At 35.5% G+C, this 17,579-nt stretch overlaps 1 protein-coding gene across 1 annotated transcript; it reads left to right on the top strand.

Moving 5' to 3' along the window:
- The first annotated feature begins 5,059 nt into the window (after positions 1 to 5,059).
- On the top strand, positions 5,060 to 9,122 carry LOC121263086 (transcription initiation factor IIF subunit beta-like). Its single transcript, XM_041165875.1, has 6 exons — positions 5,060 to 5,421; positions 6,839 to 6,947; positions 7,308 to 7,438; positions 7,539 to 7,613; positions 8,212 to 8,361; positions 8,713 to 9,122. The coding sequence occupies exons 1-6, from the start codon at positions 5,215 to 5,217 to the stop codon at positions 8,830 to 8,832; spliced, it is 792 nt and encodes a 263-aa protein (XP_041021809.1). The 5' UTR covers positions 5,060 to 5,214; the 3' UTR covers positions 8,833 to 9,122.
- Positions 9,123 to 17,579: the final 8,457 nt, after the last annotated feature.

Genomic DNA, 17,579 nt, shown 5'->3' with positions numbered 1-17,579 from the left:
ATAAAAATATAATTTTGATAAAAATATTATTATAATTTTTAAAAAATTTAAAGATTATTTTTTCCATGAAGATATTTTAAAAAAATTATATTCATCATTTTTATACCACATATTTATATATAATTTTTTTATTTTTTTCCTTAACAATTAAACAGTACATAGATCATAAATATAAGAACTCAAATAGTTTAACACAACAGCTGACAATTTACAAGGGAAGCACCATGGCCTTAAGCCCCCAAATTTTGGTACTAATTTATATTGCAAAACTTGAGTCATAGAGAGAGAGAGAGAGAGAGAGAGAGAACCGCTTTACACTGGTTGGGCTGATTTTCTCACAAAAACAACCCTTTATTCATTTAAAGCTACATTGGAAAAAACATTCTAAGAGAAATACACCTCACCACAAACAATCAATTCATATGTGCTAGCCTTCTCTTCTTCATTTGCACTGTCCTCTGCCTTTTCTTTCTCGATGTTCTCTCTGCCCTCAGCTCGACGCCAACGCCGACGCAAGCATCTCAGTCCGATGTCGATGTTGGCTCAAGCATCTCAGTCTGACGCATCTTTATCACCGATCTCTCCCATCTCCTTTGATCATCTCCATCTCCTTTCCATCAAAACCCAATCAAACCAAAATTCACAATTAAACCAAAATCAACCCATAATCAAACCATAATCCATTCAAATTCACAATGAAAACCATCTCAAACCCGCAATCTCAGATCATCAAGTATAGAGAATAAGTTCAAAATTACAATTAAACCATCGCAAACCCGCAATCTCGAGTTGAGCTTCGACGAAGGGGGTGCGATTGATTTCCTTCGGGTTGAGCTTCAACCAGGGGGTACGATTCGGGAGTGCGGGTGCAATTCGGTGTTGCAATTTGGTATGGTGCAAGGGACGAAGGCCTGTGTGAGGGACGTGGGACGAAGGGGGTGCGAGGATTTCTCTGTTTGAAATCAATTTTCTGATGTTTGTTGGTTTAGGATAGATATGGTGGAAGGCATATGTGTAACTGTATAAGTGGCAGGCTATTTTTGTGTGAAAATCGGCCGAATCGGCCCTAAGGATTTCTCAAGAAAAAAACCACATGACGGGAGGCATTTGTGAGTCTGCAACCCAACCAAACCGTGCAGTATCTGGGCCTGACCCAATCCGACCCGCATTGTTTTGCAAGCCAGCTCAACTTGACCCACTAAAAGTTGGGTATGATTGACACATTTTTCCCAAAAAAAAATGAAAAAATGTTCTTATGGCAGTGGGTCATAAATCAACAGCACCGCCTGCTTCAACATTGTGCCTTGATCAGTACCGGCAATCATATAAATTATTGTTGGGGTATACGTGGAGACTTGTTTTGGAGCTGAAAAAGTATTTGCTGAAAGTCGGCTCGACAGTTGGCTCAAGCCAAAGTTCGCTCAACGTTACTCGACATACCACTCGAGCGAAGCTCAAGTCCGAGAGTGCCGCTCGAGTACCGCTAGACACTTCGCTTGAGCGAGACACAAACCCTAGTGTTCGCTCGACCCTCACTCTACACGCCACTCCGCTCGAGCTAATGTTCATTTGGTTGTTCGCTCGAGGCACGCTCGACACGTCGTTCGAGCGAAGTATGCAGTTTTGCTATATTAGGGTTTCCAATGCCACTCACTATATATATGTCATATTAGACTTGTGTTGGATGGCCTCAAGCATATTTTGAGAGAGAATAATTATCTAGTGAGTACATATTGTGTGAGAGAGTAAAAAACCCTAGATAGTGTGAGTTGAGATTGAGTGATTGTAATCTCCTCTGGTTAATAAGATTTATGCAGCTCTGTAGATGTAGACAATTTGCCGAACCACGTATATTGTGCGTCATGTTCTTGATTTTGTTACTTTTACTTTATTTGTCATCGTTGATGTGTGTGTTTGCATAACATTTCACAACAACTGGTATCAAGAACCCAGGTCGGATTTGAAGGAGAATGATGGCTGGAGATAAAATGAATGCACCCAAGATCGAGAAGTTCGACGGCACTGATTTTAGGTACTGGAAGATGCAGATTGAGGATTATCTCCATGGGAAGAGGCTCCACCTTCCATTATTGGGAAAGAAGGCGAAGAGCATGGCTAATGCTGAGTGGACCCTATTAGATCGACAGGTTCTAGGTCTTGTTCGGCTGACTTTGTCCAGAACAATGGCACACAATGTCAGTAAGGAGAGAACCACAGTAGATCTCACAGCGACTTTTTCAGGTATGTATGAAAAGCTGTTTACGAACAATAAGGTGCAATTGATGAAGAAATTGTTTAGTCTGAATATGTCTGAAGGTATGTTTATAGCCCAACACCTGAATGAATTTAATACGATCACAAATAAATTATCTTTTGTAGAGATTGAGTTTGATGATGAGATCAGAGCGTTGATTCTATTGGCATTGTTGCCAAATAGTTGGGAGGCCATGATGATGGCTGTGAGTAGTTCAGCCGGCAAGGCAAAATTCTACGATAACATACGTGACATGGTACTTTCTGAAGAAGTACGTAGGAGAGACTTGATTGAGTCCTCGGGTTTTGGATTGGCCCTGATTGTTGACAATAGGGGCAGAAGATATGACAGGTCAAACTCCAAGAGCAGAGGGAAGAGCAAGACGAGATCTAGGCAATAGATCACGTGCTGGAATTGTGGCAAGCCGGGACACATCAAGAGAAACTACAGAAATCAAGAAAGTTCTAATGATGATACTGTGAATGTAGTGGCAGAAGAAATTCATGATGCTTTACTTCTTGTAGTGTACAGTCCGATTGATGATTGGGTGTTGGATTCAGGGTCTTCGTTCCATAACACCTCACATTGAGAAATCATGTAGAATTATGTTTCTGGCGATTTTGGGAAGATGTATGCGGCTGATGAAGAGGCACTGAATGTAGTGGGAGTGTGTGAACTTTACAACAAGTTAGACATGTTTCAGATCTAAAGAAAAACCTGACCTCTGTGGGACAGCTTGATGACAGCGGTTTTACAGTAGCGTTCTCTGGAGGAGCTTGGAAGATCACTAAGGGTGCGCTGGTCCTAGTGCATGGTAAGAGATCTAACTCTTTGTATTTAATATCAGGATCTAGTGATGTGCAGGGAAGTACAAAGTGCAAAAAGACAGACTTGATGGCGCGAAACATGTGCGGAAGCCAAAATGAGTTAGTTTTGCCGTTCCTCACGAAAGCCTAGGAAAGTTGTCTAAGGTTGCCAAGATTGATTCGAGATCGGATACTCCTAATGCAGTAGGAGTTGTGAATCGCCCTGTAGATGTGCTGACTAAGGGGGATGTAATGGAAGACTAAATTCAGGCTTGACTTCAGTGCGTCTTCTAACTTGAAGACGGGAGCTGTGAGCTATAGAGATGATAGGACTTGGCTGGAAACAGTGGCTGGCATGTGGAGACCCCGTCTCTAAGTGGGAGATTGTTAGGGTATATGTGGACTGGTTTTGGAGTTGAAAAAGTGTTTGCTGAAAGTCGACTCGACAGTTGGCTCAAGCCAAATTTTGCTTGACGTCGCTTGACATATCGCTCGAGCGAGACACAAACCCTAGTGTTCACTCGACCATCACTTGACACTCCACTCGAGCCAATGTTCATTTGGTTGTTCGCTTAAGGAGCGCTTGACACGTCGCTCAAGTGAAATATGCAGTTTTGCTAGAATAGGATTTTCAGCACCATTCACTATATATATGTCATATTAGACTTGTGTTGGATGGCCTCAAGTATATTTTGAGAGAGAATAATTATCTAGTGAGTACGTATTGTGTGAGAGAGTAGAAAGCCATAGATAGTGTGAGTTGAGATTGAGTGATTGTAATCTCCTCTGGTTAATAAGATTTATGCAGCTTTGTAGATGTAGACAATTTGCCGAACCACGTATATTGTGCATCGTGTTCTTGATTGTGTTGCTTTTACTTTATTTGTCATCGTTGGTGTGTGTATTTGCATAACACTTCACAACAATTGCCACACAAAATTGGTCGGATACTAAACTGAACTGAGCATAATCCTATCGTTGAGGTCGACAATGGAGACCTGGTTCATCAACATCGTCTCACTCTATATCACAGTCCCAACCTTCTTTTCTTCAAGAAATCCTCCGGAAATAAGCAACTCCCTCCCAGACCCCTTAACATCCCCATCATTGACAACTTCTCTTTGCTTCGCAAGTCCTTCTCTGAGTTCGAGCCCATACTCCGTAATCTCCACACCAGGTATGGCCCCATCATTACTTTGCATATCGGCTTTCGTCCGGCTATCTTCGTCGCCAACTTCTCCATCGCCCATCAAGCCCTCATCCAGAGAAGAAACCGCATCATTCTCGACCACAAAACAAAGGCTGCGACATATAAGAAACCCAAAGAAAAGAGCAAACTCATACGAGAGATGAGGAAGAGAATGGGAAGGTTAGGTTTCATTTGCATGACTTTAGGCGGGTTAAAACCGACAGTTTATGGGTTTGACCCGAAAATACATTTAATCCGCATTGATCGGTTGGGTCGGGTCAGATTATTTGGACTGGTCGATCCTACGATTTTTTTAGCCCAAGCTTACTTGTTGCGATAGCGTGTTCTATGACGAGAGGTACAAAAGGAGGGGAGCGATGATTAGTTGCTTCAAAACTAAAGGGACGCATGTCGATCAAAAAGCTTTTCAAAAGCTGTTACGGTGCCATTCACTGGTTGATTCAAAAGGATCTAGTTTGTTTTTTTAATTTTTATCAACTCATTTTATTTCATTATATCATTATAATTTTTTAAAATTTTCATATAAAATAAAATAAATAATTTAACTTTTAAGTTTTAAAATAAAAATAATATCAAAAATATATATTCTAATAATATTTTATTTTATTTTTAAATTTAATCTTAACTTATTTTATCTGTAAAAATAAAGAGAATATAAGAGATAAGGTAGAACATGTGTTTTTCATTTTTTTTGTTCGCGTGCCACGTCAGTCGGTAAAATTCATCGGTCACAATCCTCGGGCCGACTAGCGTTTTCCTTATACCCTATGAAAATATTTTCCGTACCAAACAAGGTCCAGCCCAAATATTCCACGCACACCATCGTCATCAGGAGGAGGAAAAACAAAGGCAAGAAACTTGGAAACCGGGGAGAAAAGGAAGTGCACACTGATCCCCCGCCCCCGAACTGAGAGACATCTTGAGGTCGATCGAGAGAGGGAACGATGATGGATGAAGCGCATGGTCATAGTATTGGTAGTAGCAGTAGTAACGTGGATGCAGCGAAGGCCGAGAGATCGGTTTGGCTCATGAAGTGCCCGGTGGTGGTTGCCAAGTCGTGGCAGAGTCATCCCCACTCTGATCCCCACCCTCTCGCCAAGGTCGTCCTCTCCCTCGATCCTCTCCACCCCGATGATTCCTCTTCCCTCCAGGTGCTTTTCCTCTTTCTCTTTTCCATCGGATTCTATTTCCTCGGTGCTTAAGTTGGTGGATTTGCTCACTCGGTTGGAAGTTCCGTTAATTCAAATGAATCTTTTAGTTTTTAATATGAGCTTCTTTGCGTACCTCTCACTTACAGGCTCCGGGGAAATCATGGCCTATTTCCTAACTGTGGTTGATTTGTTTTTTGAGTGAATCCTGTTAACTGTCTGTTTTGGATTGGGAGAGGAGATGAAATGTGAATAAATAATTTGTAAATAGTAGTGAAATAGTTTTAGTTGAGGTGTTTTATGAAGTTTTGAGAAAAGAGAAAAAAAATTGAATAAAAATATTATAAAGTTAAAATATTATTAGAATATAATTTTTATTTTAAGATTTAAAAAATTTAATTATTTTTTATGTTTAGTTTAGAAGTTTGAGAAAGTTATAAAGATTAGATGAAAAAGTTAAAGATTTAAAATTGAAAAATATTTGTTTTTATATTGTTTAGATATTGAGATAAGATTATATATATATATATAAAAGGAAAAAAAAAAGAAAAATAAGAAGATATTAAGATAAGATGAAATGAGATGAGGCGTTTGCTATCCAAAACCGGCCTAAAGAGAAAATTGTGTCCTCCTTGGGATTTGATGAGCTAATTGTGGCGGTTAGCATTAAATTCACCTGCTTCGAATTCCAACTGGGAGAGTACTTTGATATTCGCCTTATTGTTGGTCTCTTGTCTCTATTCCCCTCTTTATTTCCTTTCATTTGTAACTTTATACTCTCTGAAGCTTTGACTTGGAAGTAATTCCGTTCTAAGAAGTCGGCAGAGTGAAAACAATATGATAGAGAAAGAGTGGGCGGAACTCATTTAGGCATATATTGCAGAGAATAGCTTTAAGCCTTTAAGTTATTTCAGTATGAGAAGTTAAAAGCATTTTCTTATACTCGGTTACAACAATTTTCCTTGGAGCTTATGTATTCATTATGTGATTTTTCAAATTGTAGGATGATAGCATAGACATATGAAATATTGTTCGTAAGATGCTCTAATGGATTCCATTGGCCCATTCGGTCCTCATCATGTTTTTCATTATTAGTTGGATAGTGTCCCTTGGATTATCCTTCACTTATTTAGCTGGTAGTTCAATGAATTATCTTGTTCCTTCCCCTACCCCATGGTGCTCGTTTATGACGACTCTAAAGTGGTAAGCATAAGTTTGGAACTAATTTCTCAAGGGAAGCAATATTTATCTTTCCTTAACTATTACGTGTATATGTAGAGGCAGCCACATTTTACCGAGGGTCACATCCCTTAGAGGATTATTTTGAACATATTTGTTAGCATGCTTGCTTTTGGGATACATACACCTTGTCAATATATTTGGAGACAAACTTCCTAATACGTTTTGAATTGTTAATCAGTTCACAATGGAGATGGCTGGTATCGAGGCAGGGAGTATTCCAAAAAGTTATTCTTTGAATATGTTTAAAGATTTTGTTCCTATGTGTATCTTTTCCGAGACAAATCAAGGTGAGGATCATAATTTAAGGTTCCCGAAGGGTTCACTTTCATTTTTTTTATTGGTAAACAAAATTTTATTGATCATGAGAATAGACAAAAATCCGGGTATACGGGACCACTTTCATTTTTCATTTGGGGATGGTTAATATATAGAAAGTTGGAGAATTGTTATGGATGTTCTTTTTTTTTTTTTTTAAATGTTGATGGAAGTGGTACTTACTGACCTTGTTGGGCATGACATACACAACCGCCCCCACAATTAAGTTTATTACGTGGAACCTTTAACAAAGTCCAAAACCAGTAATATTAAATTGGCACTTAAAAATGGGTTCCCCATGTTAATTTGGGTAACAACTATTGCATTTGTAGGTAAGGTTGCAATGGAAGGAAAGGTAGAGCATAAGTTTGACATGAAACCCCATGGTGAAAACATTGAAGAGTATGGAAGATTGTGCCGTGAAAGGACAAGCAAGTCCATGATAAAGAATAGACAAATACGGGTAGGGCATTCGACCATGCATTGCTTTGTCCAGGGCAGTTCTTGTTGTGAATGTTTTTCATTTTTTCCCACTTCATCCAATAACTTGATTTCTTTGAAAGGTCATTGACAACGATCGCGGAGTACATATGAGGCCCATGCCTGGAATGGTTGGCTTGATTTCATCCACTTCCAAGGTATTAGATTTATTTGTTTTTATTACCTGTCAAACAGATTTATTTGTGTTTATTTGAACAAAATAATGTCTCTGAATTAAAAAGTGTGTTGCTAATTTTATGTGTTTGCTACATTTTTGTAATGAACTTTTTTTGTCCTGGTATTATGATACCAATCTTTCTGGATGAAAGAGAAAAAACATTTATCCTTATAAATGGCACAGCTCCCCCGCCCCCTCTTCCCCAAAAAAGCTAACCTTCCAGCACATCCTGATTGGGTCCAATTTGTGGCAATGGCTAGCCTTAGCCTGGGGGCTGCCCAGCCTGTAAGGTTAGCTTGTTTTGACTTTGGAAATGGCTAGTTCAGGGGTGTCGAGATGGAGTAGTAGGCCTGTGCCAATTTGGGCTTTTTTTTTTTTTCACAGTCCAGCCTTTTAGTTCTTAATTTGTGTTCTCTCTTATATATGTCCCCCAAACACATACACAATAGTGCGCACACATACACACATGCTTGTTTATGCTTTTTAACAAACGTAAATTTAGTCCTATCTCTAGAGTAAGCACATTTACATGCTTGGAAGAACAATTACATGATGCTCACTGTCAATGATCTATGCAGGATAAGAAGAAAACTGCACCAGTTAAGCAGTCAGACGTAAAAAGAACTAGAAGGGATCGTGGGGAGCTGGAGGATATAATGTTCAAACTATTTGAAAGACAACCAAATTGGGCCTTGAAGCAGCTCGTCCAAGAGACCGATCAACCTGCAGTAAGTCTTTCCTTATGTTACTTGTTTCTCTCTTCTGCATTCTCTTCCATGTTTAGGGTGGAATAATATGCTTGTTGTTTTAAGTGAAGGGCACAAGTTAAGAATTACTTGATTATTTGTTAATTGCATAAGGATGGTATAGATATTCCCTTTACAAACATTGTTACCTGATTCCTGTGAATTCGGTGAAGGTTATGATGATTACCTCATCTTAAAAAATAATAATAAACAAATAGCATAAGTTACCTATGTCCCAGTGTTCTCAGTAATGGTTATGCTGTTTCCCTTATTTTATTGTTAATATTACTTTTAACTTGGCATTCACCTCTCGTAATAATGGTTTTTTTGCAGCAATTCTTGAAGGAGATACTCAACGAGCTGTGTGTGTACAATAAAAGGGGAACTAACCAAGGAACTTACGAGCTTAAGCCAGAATACAAGAAAGCTGTTGAAGATACAACTGCTGAATAATATACCACATCTCTGACTGTTAGTGAACATTTTTCTATTTATTTCTCCCAATGAAGCTGAGAAGAAACAAATTCACAAGTCAACATAAATATATTTAGGTTAAGCAGGGAGGACTGCAAAACACCAACAAGAAGGTATCAGGCAAAGAAACAAGGAGGGATCCATTCTCTGCTTTTGGTACCAGCTTGTTCCCTGAAATTCACATCACAGGTGCAGTCTGTACACAATCTTGGTTTAATTCAAGTGTGGCAAACAGCTCAAGAGTAATTAATATAATAGATATTGTTCAGGAAACTTTTGATGTAGCATACACGTTTACTGGATTGACTTTTAGGGTTCCATAAACTCTCAAGACACTGCTGATTTTTCTGCTGATTTTAGGGTTCCATAAGTGATTTATAAGAGTTCTAAATAGACAAGTTTTGTACATGCCTTTATAAAAAAGAAATTTTCATTTTGAAAAATTGTAAAAAAAAAAAAAAATTAGTCTTTTTTAATGGTATCCATTTTTTTATGAAGGATTTGTACTAGACTTATCTATTTGAGACTTGTACTTAACATTAATCGGTGATCCGTTTAACTTCGACTGTGATCAGATCATAAGGCTCAAAGAATGACAATGAAACATCATAACAATATCATAACAATTAATATTAAGGAATATCCCGAGTTGGCTTAGAATGATGGATCAATCCACTCGCGTAAATAATATTTTCTGGTAATTATATATATGCATAAAAATGAATATGTGTATGTATGTGTGCATGGAACCATTAGTGGTGCACTTGGATTCAACATGTGAGGAAATTACTTCTTAACTTTATGAAACAGTACTTGAGGTGCTCAAAAATGACAACTGTCTTATTAGTTTGGAGGGCTTATAATTATGATCATGATGATCAAAAGACTAATAGAGCCGGGAAAGTTGAATTTCTGGTTGACATCAATAACAAACAACGTCTGTTGAGTGTTGAGCATAATAGAATTTGAGCTCATCGATGGAGTGCATGTTGGAAGAAACATTAATATATAGAAGCCTATAGAGATCGAGAGGTGAGGGCTCTTGCTGAGCAATTGAAGAGAAGGAATGGCCACCGATCGATGCGTCGTCCACTTCTGACTCATGACCGTCGACCTCAGACTCACTCCAACAGCCATCGATGAGGATCGATCTTGATTCTTGAGCATGACCATTTAGGAATCTTCCTTGTCAGCTTCTTCCAAACAAAATATTTGCAGCATCTTTTTACCGGCCAAAGATTCCAATCCTCTCTCTCTCTCTCTCTATATATATATATATATGTATATATAAAGTTTTACTACTCATCATTCACACACACTATTTTTTTTTTAAATTCTTTTTTTAGTTTTATTAATCTTTCTAAATTAATTGAGTTCTACTCATCATTTATACATATCAAATTGAATAGTATAATACGGAAGAGGATGGCATTAAATATTCTTGTGAGATTTACATTGCCTTAAAACTTTATATGGACGACATTATATACTATAGGGTTCAGATCACATGTGTCTCTCTTTCAAGAATTGAAGAGTCTAATCAAATTTGCTGTATATGATGTAATTTAAATGAGAACTTGTCACTCCCATAAACGTGGATGTCAAAAGAGGCAGGCTGGGGGGTGGGTTGGCGGGGGGGTCTTGATTGAAGAGTGTAGGAGTGGTCCTCCCACTTCATTTTCCAAGATCAAGCATATATAGAACCTCAAGATGACAATGACTATTACTTTAAGTAAACTGATTATGATATATATATATATATATATATATATATATATATTTCTTTTGTCCTTTTTGAGGACTCAGCTTTGTGACTCACAAGAGCTTCTATATATTTGGGACGTTTGTCACTGGAGTCCTATTAGAATAGGTTTCAAGATTTTACATATTTGAATAGTGCAAAAAGATGATTAAAATTAAAATTTTTAAAGTTTATGTTCAAACTCTAGGACCTACAATGGAAAATAGATAAATACATCAAGTGTCTTACAACTCTTACGACTGATGGAATAAATTCATTGAGCATTGGCCGACTTTACTTTTATCTTTTGTAAGAGGATTTTCTCCCCTAATGGTCCGTTTAACATGCCCATAAGGGATTTTTGGGAGAAGGGGAGAGAGAGCCCAATCAAGTCCAACAACCATCCTCTAAAAGGAGTTAATGGGTCTCTATAGAGTACTCAGCCTATGAGTAAAATCAACTCATGAAGCTACATTCATGTGAGAAAAACGGATGGTAAAGGCAAATGAGACTCGCCGCCTTGACACCCAACCCTCGAGAACTTGTGCAGGCAGGTGGGTGAGAGATGTGGAGAACCCTCGATCTCCTGACAGTAGGCATGGAGGGGCTTAACAACGAATATCTATAGGGTAAAGTGAGTCAGGGAGCCACGCCGCATTAATGGTACCTCTTCGGACTCTACACCACATTAATGGCGCCCCCCAGGAGCCACGCCACATTAAAAAATTCTAACTAAGTGAACAGTTAAAGTGACATGAACTCCCTCAGATAAGGTGTAAGCTGTCTCTACCCAAAAACCTAGTATAAAAGCTGACTCCCAAGTACGAAGAACTCTCTCTGATTCCTTTAAGCTCTTGCATAAGCTACACTACTAAGGAGATAGACTGATTTAAGCATCAGAGACTCACCGACTTCTCCCAAGGCCCCTCACTCTTTGTATTTTCTTAAGTGTACAGATACAAGGACCAATACTCGAATTACTAGAACCTGATACAAAGGCATATGAAACATGACGTTAATATCTTTCTTCCACTCTAGATCCTAAGTGCGGGTAGAAATTCTAAGGGATTCCAATCTACTATTATTGTAGGCTTAGCTAGCAACCTAAAAACAAAAATAAATAAAGAGTAATGTTAGATACAATTTTAGGGTGTGCAAACCCAGCGTACTCACTTTGAAAAAAAATGAGATCCGCTATTAAAAAAAATAATTTTTTCATGTGGATACCAGATTAACCCATTTTTTTAAATGGAAGTGCAAGAGATTTGTACACTCCAAGACTATAAATATCATTTCTTATAAATAAAACTGAAAAATGCTTCAAATAAAAATATAAGAATAAATGGTATATATATGTATGTATGTATGGACAAACTACTCCTTTTGAAAGGTAATCTCTAACGCTAGGTGGTATATTTGTTTTTGAGTTTTTTCTACATACCCTAATCACATTGCCATGAAGCAAAAAATAAAAAAAGGAAAACGAACAAATTAAGCACCCGATCGATCGTATATATTATCTCTTATAGAAGAATTTCTAAGCAATTGAATGACTTGAATTACGTACTATAAGGTTTCATGCATTAACATAAATAAATTAATTCGACGAGAACCCTCAGGATTTGTTTGGCTAATTTTTTCCCTTTTTAAATAGGGCTAGATACATAATAAATATCTTAGAAAAAATCTATTCATCATCTTAATTTCTATCATCCTCCTATCATCTCATGATGTGACATTAGATGATAGGTTTATAAGTGAAATATAATAAATAATCTCTAATCATCTAATGACACATTATAAGATAATAAAAGGATGATAGAAATTTATGAGATGATGAGTAGCATTACTCAATAGCTAAATATATAGCTTAGGCTTAATTGACTAGTTGGGCTTCAGGTACGTCGAAGCCGTAGTACGTACGTGTAAATGTAAGGCGAAAAACATGATATATATATATATATATGTTGAAGATCAGAAGTGAAGATGATGATGATGATGATCATGCACAGTCAATTAGCTCACAATTATTTGGTAATTTTATAATAAAAATTATATGTATTTTTTAAACTCAAATACATTTAGTCAAAGAAAAAGTTAAAAAAAAAATTAAATAATTTATTAAATAGTTGTACAAAAATTTTGTAATAATTGGACGTTATAAGTTTGGTATATAGAAATATATATATATATATATATATATATATATATATATATAGTCAATTTTGATGAATCGGAATTAATGCCGAAATCATGAGGAAAGATTTTGAGTCAAAAAGAAAGGAAAACGACCTGCCATAAGCATCAGTGGGAAAAAAAAAAAAATCATGCATTATTTTAAGGATCATTGCACATGCAATTCATGAAATTAATTACATGCACCTATCCAAGTCAAATCAAATCATGATCATCATGTACGTTGCTATATGATCTCTTGGAAAAAGCAGAGGTGATTTTTATTTTTATTTTTTATTTTTTTCCCTTTTTCTCTTTTCATGTATAGTGTGCGATTAAGGTGGAGGAAATGAATCACGTACGCACTGTGGGGGCCGAAAAGAGCCAAACATATGAAAAAGCAATGAAGAAATTATAGAGATCGGGCCAGGTTTATCGGTAGGAAGTGAAATCTTGAAAGGAGCCAACGCACGTAAAGATATAGAGATCTTTCCAAAGGAGAAAACACTTTGTATATATGGTTTCTTTATTAGAAAGCATGACTTTTTCTGTTAAAATGGAAAACCTAACATGCATGCATATACATAGACCTAGCTAGCCAGTGATCAGTGATATATACTTTCATGGTGGTTTCACTTTTTTACAAAGAGAATGTACGAAATTTATCTATTTGAGACTTATACAAATTATTAATATATATATATATAATTTTTATTTACAGTGTATTTTGAAAGTTTACAAGATAATTATGTCTGCACCCTGTAGAAAACAAGAAGAAGAAAATAAATATAAAAAAACATTCCAGCTTTATGGTGTATGTATGGCATGCACCACTCACCAGATCGATGTGGTCATGTTAAGATAAATATAAATAATTAATATTTTTTTATTATTTTAAACTTTTTAGACAAGTGATAATTTTACAGATTTCTTACTAATATTATCTAGAATGGGTCACAAATTGTAACTAAGTAATTAATTCCTCGGTCCATATATATAATGACATGGGAAAGATTAATGAAATATTTAATCCAACTCCAGATTCGATCGAGCTTTTCTCTTTTAAGAAGAATTCCCTTCAGTATCTTTTTTAAGTTACATTTTATATTTAAATTGCAATTATGCTGCAAGACATAGTTATAATTAATATTATCATTGAGTGGTAGCCTAGCTTTTTATTATTCATTGCAAACTACCAAATATGACCCATCCTGGATTTAAGTTTATATATATATATATATATATATATATATATATGTATATAAGATAATTCTAGTTGCATAGTTGCAGGCTTCTCAACTTTTTTCTAATTTGTTTGTCACGGGAACTTCAAAAAGGCCAATAAATCCATTATCATGATCTTCAATCAAATTAGTTGATATATGATTTATTTTAAATTATATTTTACAAAAATGACATACCGACTTGAAAATAGTATAACTTGATGACAAGAGTCGGGATAAAGAGTTATACGTAGCTAGCATTTATTGCAAGTATGCCTAATATAACATCATAATCATCTATGCCTGAGTAATCGCATTATGTACAATCGTAAATTACATAAATAACATATAATCGTTTCGAAAAAGAGTGTGGTACTTACTCAATTATTAAAAAAATTAGTTTTTTTTGTTATGCGAATCTTATTTTTATTTATTTTTTAAAGAGATTATGCAATACTTGCATACTTCATGTCTGTAAATATAATTTATCATAAAATATAAACCGTAAAATTCATCTAAATCAAATATATTCGAGACTAAGCAATATTTTACATAATTAGCACAAAATCAAATGTGCGACATTCCAAATGAATTTCCCATGCTGATTAGATATGACGAGGTGTCCTTGTTGTTCCGAAAGTGAGTTATATCGTGTTAGAGCATTAGTATTGGTTTATGCATATATATATATATCTAAAATCACCTCTTTTATATATTCACTTTGCCATTCAAGCAAAATTCTCAATTGACTTATGCATATTTGAGACAAAATAATAATAAAATATTATTATTTTATTATTATTAATTTTTTCCTAAAATCAATTTTTTTATATATTATATTTAAAATATAATAAAATGAAAAAAAATATATATATATATAATATATTATAATAATAAAATGAATGTGCAAGTGAAGATTTGTTATGTTGTTGAAGGAGAGAAAAAATGAAAAGATTGTGAGAGAAAGAGTGGGAAGAGAGAGAAATAATGATTAAAATATAATTTGTAAGGTGAATAGTAGTTATCCAAATTTGGATAAGTATTATTCATAGGTAGTTAAATATTTGGATATGCATAAGCTAATGTGGAGGATTTTAAGATCATATTATACAAATATGACTTTGTATATACATATACATAGACCAATACTAATACTCTTAAATTCGTGCCATTAAACAATGTTTAACCGATCCTAGGCATAATAATAATAATTACAATCTAGTACTCAAAACATTATTATTAAATATTAATTAAAGCTCATTATAATTATATGCCATTAATGAGAGGCACATCATGCATTATTTTGATGGCCCAGTAGTATTACTTCTATGCATGGCGCGCGATACGTAGTAACTAGATAAGAATATCCCTATCTATAAAGTATTATATATTTATATATATATATATATATATATATTCCATCAATCAGATAATTTATTTGCTTATTTATTTAAAAAAATCCCAACCACTGATTTCAAGTTAAATGGTTAAGATTATCTCGTATGAGGTACTTTTGCTTCTTTTTTTCACCAAAAGGTACCCCCAACATGCTAATTAAAGTACCCTAACCACATAAAAATGATTTTGAACAATTAGTAAAAGAGAAATTCTATTTGCGATCTCCACTTAGAGATTGTATGTGCAGACCCTTTATTAAATGAGAAAAAATATCATTTTAAGAGGGATATTTTTGTAATTTTAAAAAATTTTAAAGATAGAATTGTCTAAGCTTGCATTATAATTTTCAAATAGGAACTGTACGTAGCATTGCTCTTAGTAAAATAACCCTCAAATTTTCTATCTTAAATTTTGTCATATCAAATTATATTTATTAATGCAATACATTTTAAGTGACTTCATATATAAAATAACGACTCAATGATAAAAAGTGTCACATAATAGATCATTTGACTAGAAATAATAAAACTTAAGACGAAGAAAGTAATTTTCAAAAGAAAAAGCTCCCAACCTCTTTACCAACTGATGATTATATATATATATATATATATATAATATGTGGGGAAGCTTATAGTTGAGCCAAACAGCACGTGGGACTTGAAAATCATCTAATACTCTCAAGAATTATTTGAGTTGGTAAGAGAAAATGGCTTTCTAGCTGCCCAAACAAAATGGTTCAAATGTCATGAATTAAACAAAAAGGCTATATAGGCACGTACCCTTTAGTCCTCCAACCCCTAGAATTTGGTAACCATCAGATCAAGAAATCAACAGAGCTAGCCAGCTTGCATGTTGCACCATGCATGTACGTGGTTGTCAATCGAGCGTACTGGCCTAAGACAAAAGAGCCCAATTGTTGATACGAATTTTGACCCCACACCCCAACCCGATCGATCTGCTCACTGTTCCACCGTCCATGACCTCCCCAAGACAATATGTAGTGTTGTTGGTGCGTGTCACCCACCATATGTTTGCGCATAGCAGCTTCCGTAATACTTCTTAATTCACATTATTTGTTCTGATTCCTTTGGGAAAAACACATCAATTTAGCTGTACATACAAAGCTAGAATAGATATCTCCAATATATATATAATCAGATCTGTTTATACATTTGTCTTGGGTCTTTTTTTTTTTTCCCCTAATCAAGCTTGCATTTATATAAAATATAATAAATAAATACAAACAAGTCTAAGGAGGATCGTTCTCACTATCAATTAATAGAAAACTAGAAGGGATAATATCTAATGGAATGCTGCCAAACACGAAATTGGTAATGGCCCACTGCGCCACTGAGGGCGCAAATTAGTTTTGAGATCGATTAATTTTTTTAAAGTGCCAGCCTTTGTAGATTTTCAGGATATTTGTGATATCCCCAGTGATGTTGGTGATCTTCCAATCTGTAGTCTATCCCTCGATAGAAGAAATAACCAGTTGAGCATCTCCTTCTAAAGAAATGGACGGGTAATTCAGATGAATCATCATTTTGGTGGCCAGTTTTGCAGCAAGTGCTTCTGCAATGATTGGGGTTGTCGAGGGATTTTCTTCATTCTAGATCTCTATGATATCCCCTTCTGAATTTCTGCTTATCGTTGAAGCCGTTGAGGATGAGGTTCTGAACGCAGCATCAAAAGAGATGTTGATTCAATCTGGGGCTTTGCCATTTTTGCTCAACTTTGGACATCATCTTACCAGTCCATGCATTAAGATTTGCCTGGTATGCCAAATTCAGTTGTTTTGAGACTTTTTGTAGAGAGAGTTCAGTTTGGTTATGAATTATATCATTCCACAGTCGCCAGATAAAGTCTAAGATTAGTGTCGCAAAAATCTGAAAATAATGTTCTTCTTGAGTGGTTAAACCCAACTTCACCTTTGGGTTGAAAATGAATAGGAACCAATCCTTCATGGAGCTTATATCCAATGTTGAGAAATTTAGAGGCCAGCTACTTTGACTCTATAATATTCTTGTGATTAGGCATTTAATGAAAAGATTTACAAGAGATTCTTCTTGTTCATCACATAATGGACAATGGAAAGAAGGGATATTGGGATAAAGCTTCTGAGTCGCTCTTTTGTTGGAAGTATATCTCACTTTATTTTCCAAATAGAAGTTGGTGGCTCATGGATCTTA

Source organism: Juglans microcarpa x Juglans regia, chromosome 4S (assembly GCF_004785595.1).
Source record: "Juglans microcarpa x Juglans regia isolate MS1-56 chromosome 4S, Jm3101_v1.0, whole genome shotgun sequence".
Taxonomy (NCBI): Eukaryota; Viridiplantae; Streptophyta; class Magnoliopsida; order Fagales; family Juglandaceae; genus Juglans; species Juglans microcarpa x Juglans regia.
Note: the sequence above shows the minus strand (reverse complement) of the source record. Positions and strands in the feature narration are given on the sequence as shown.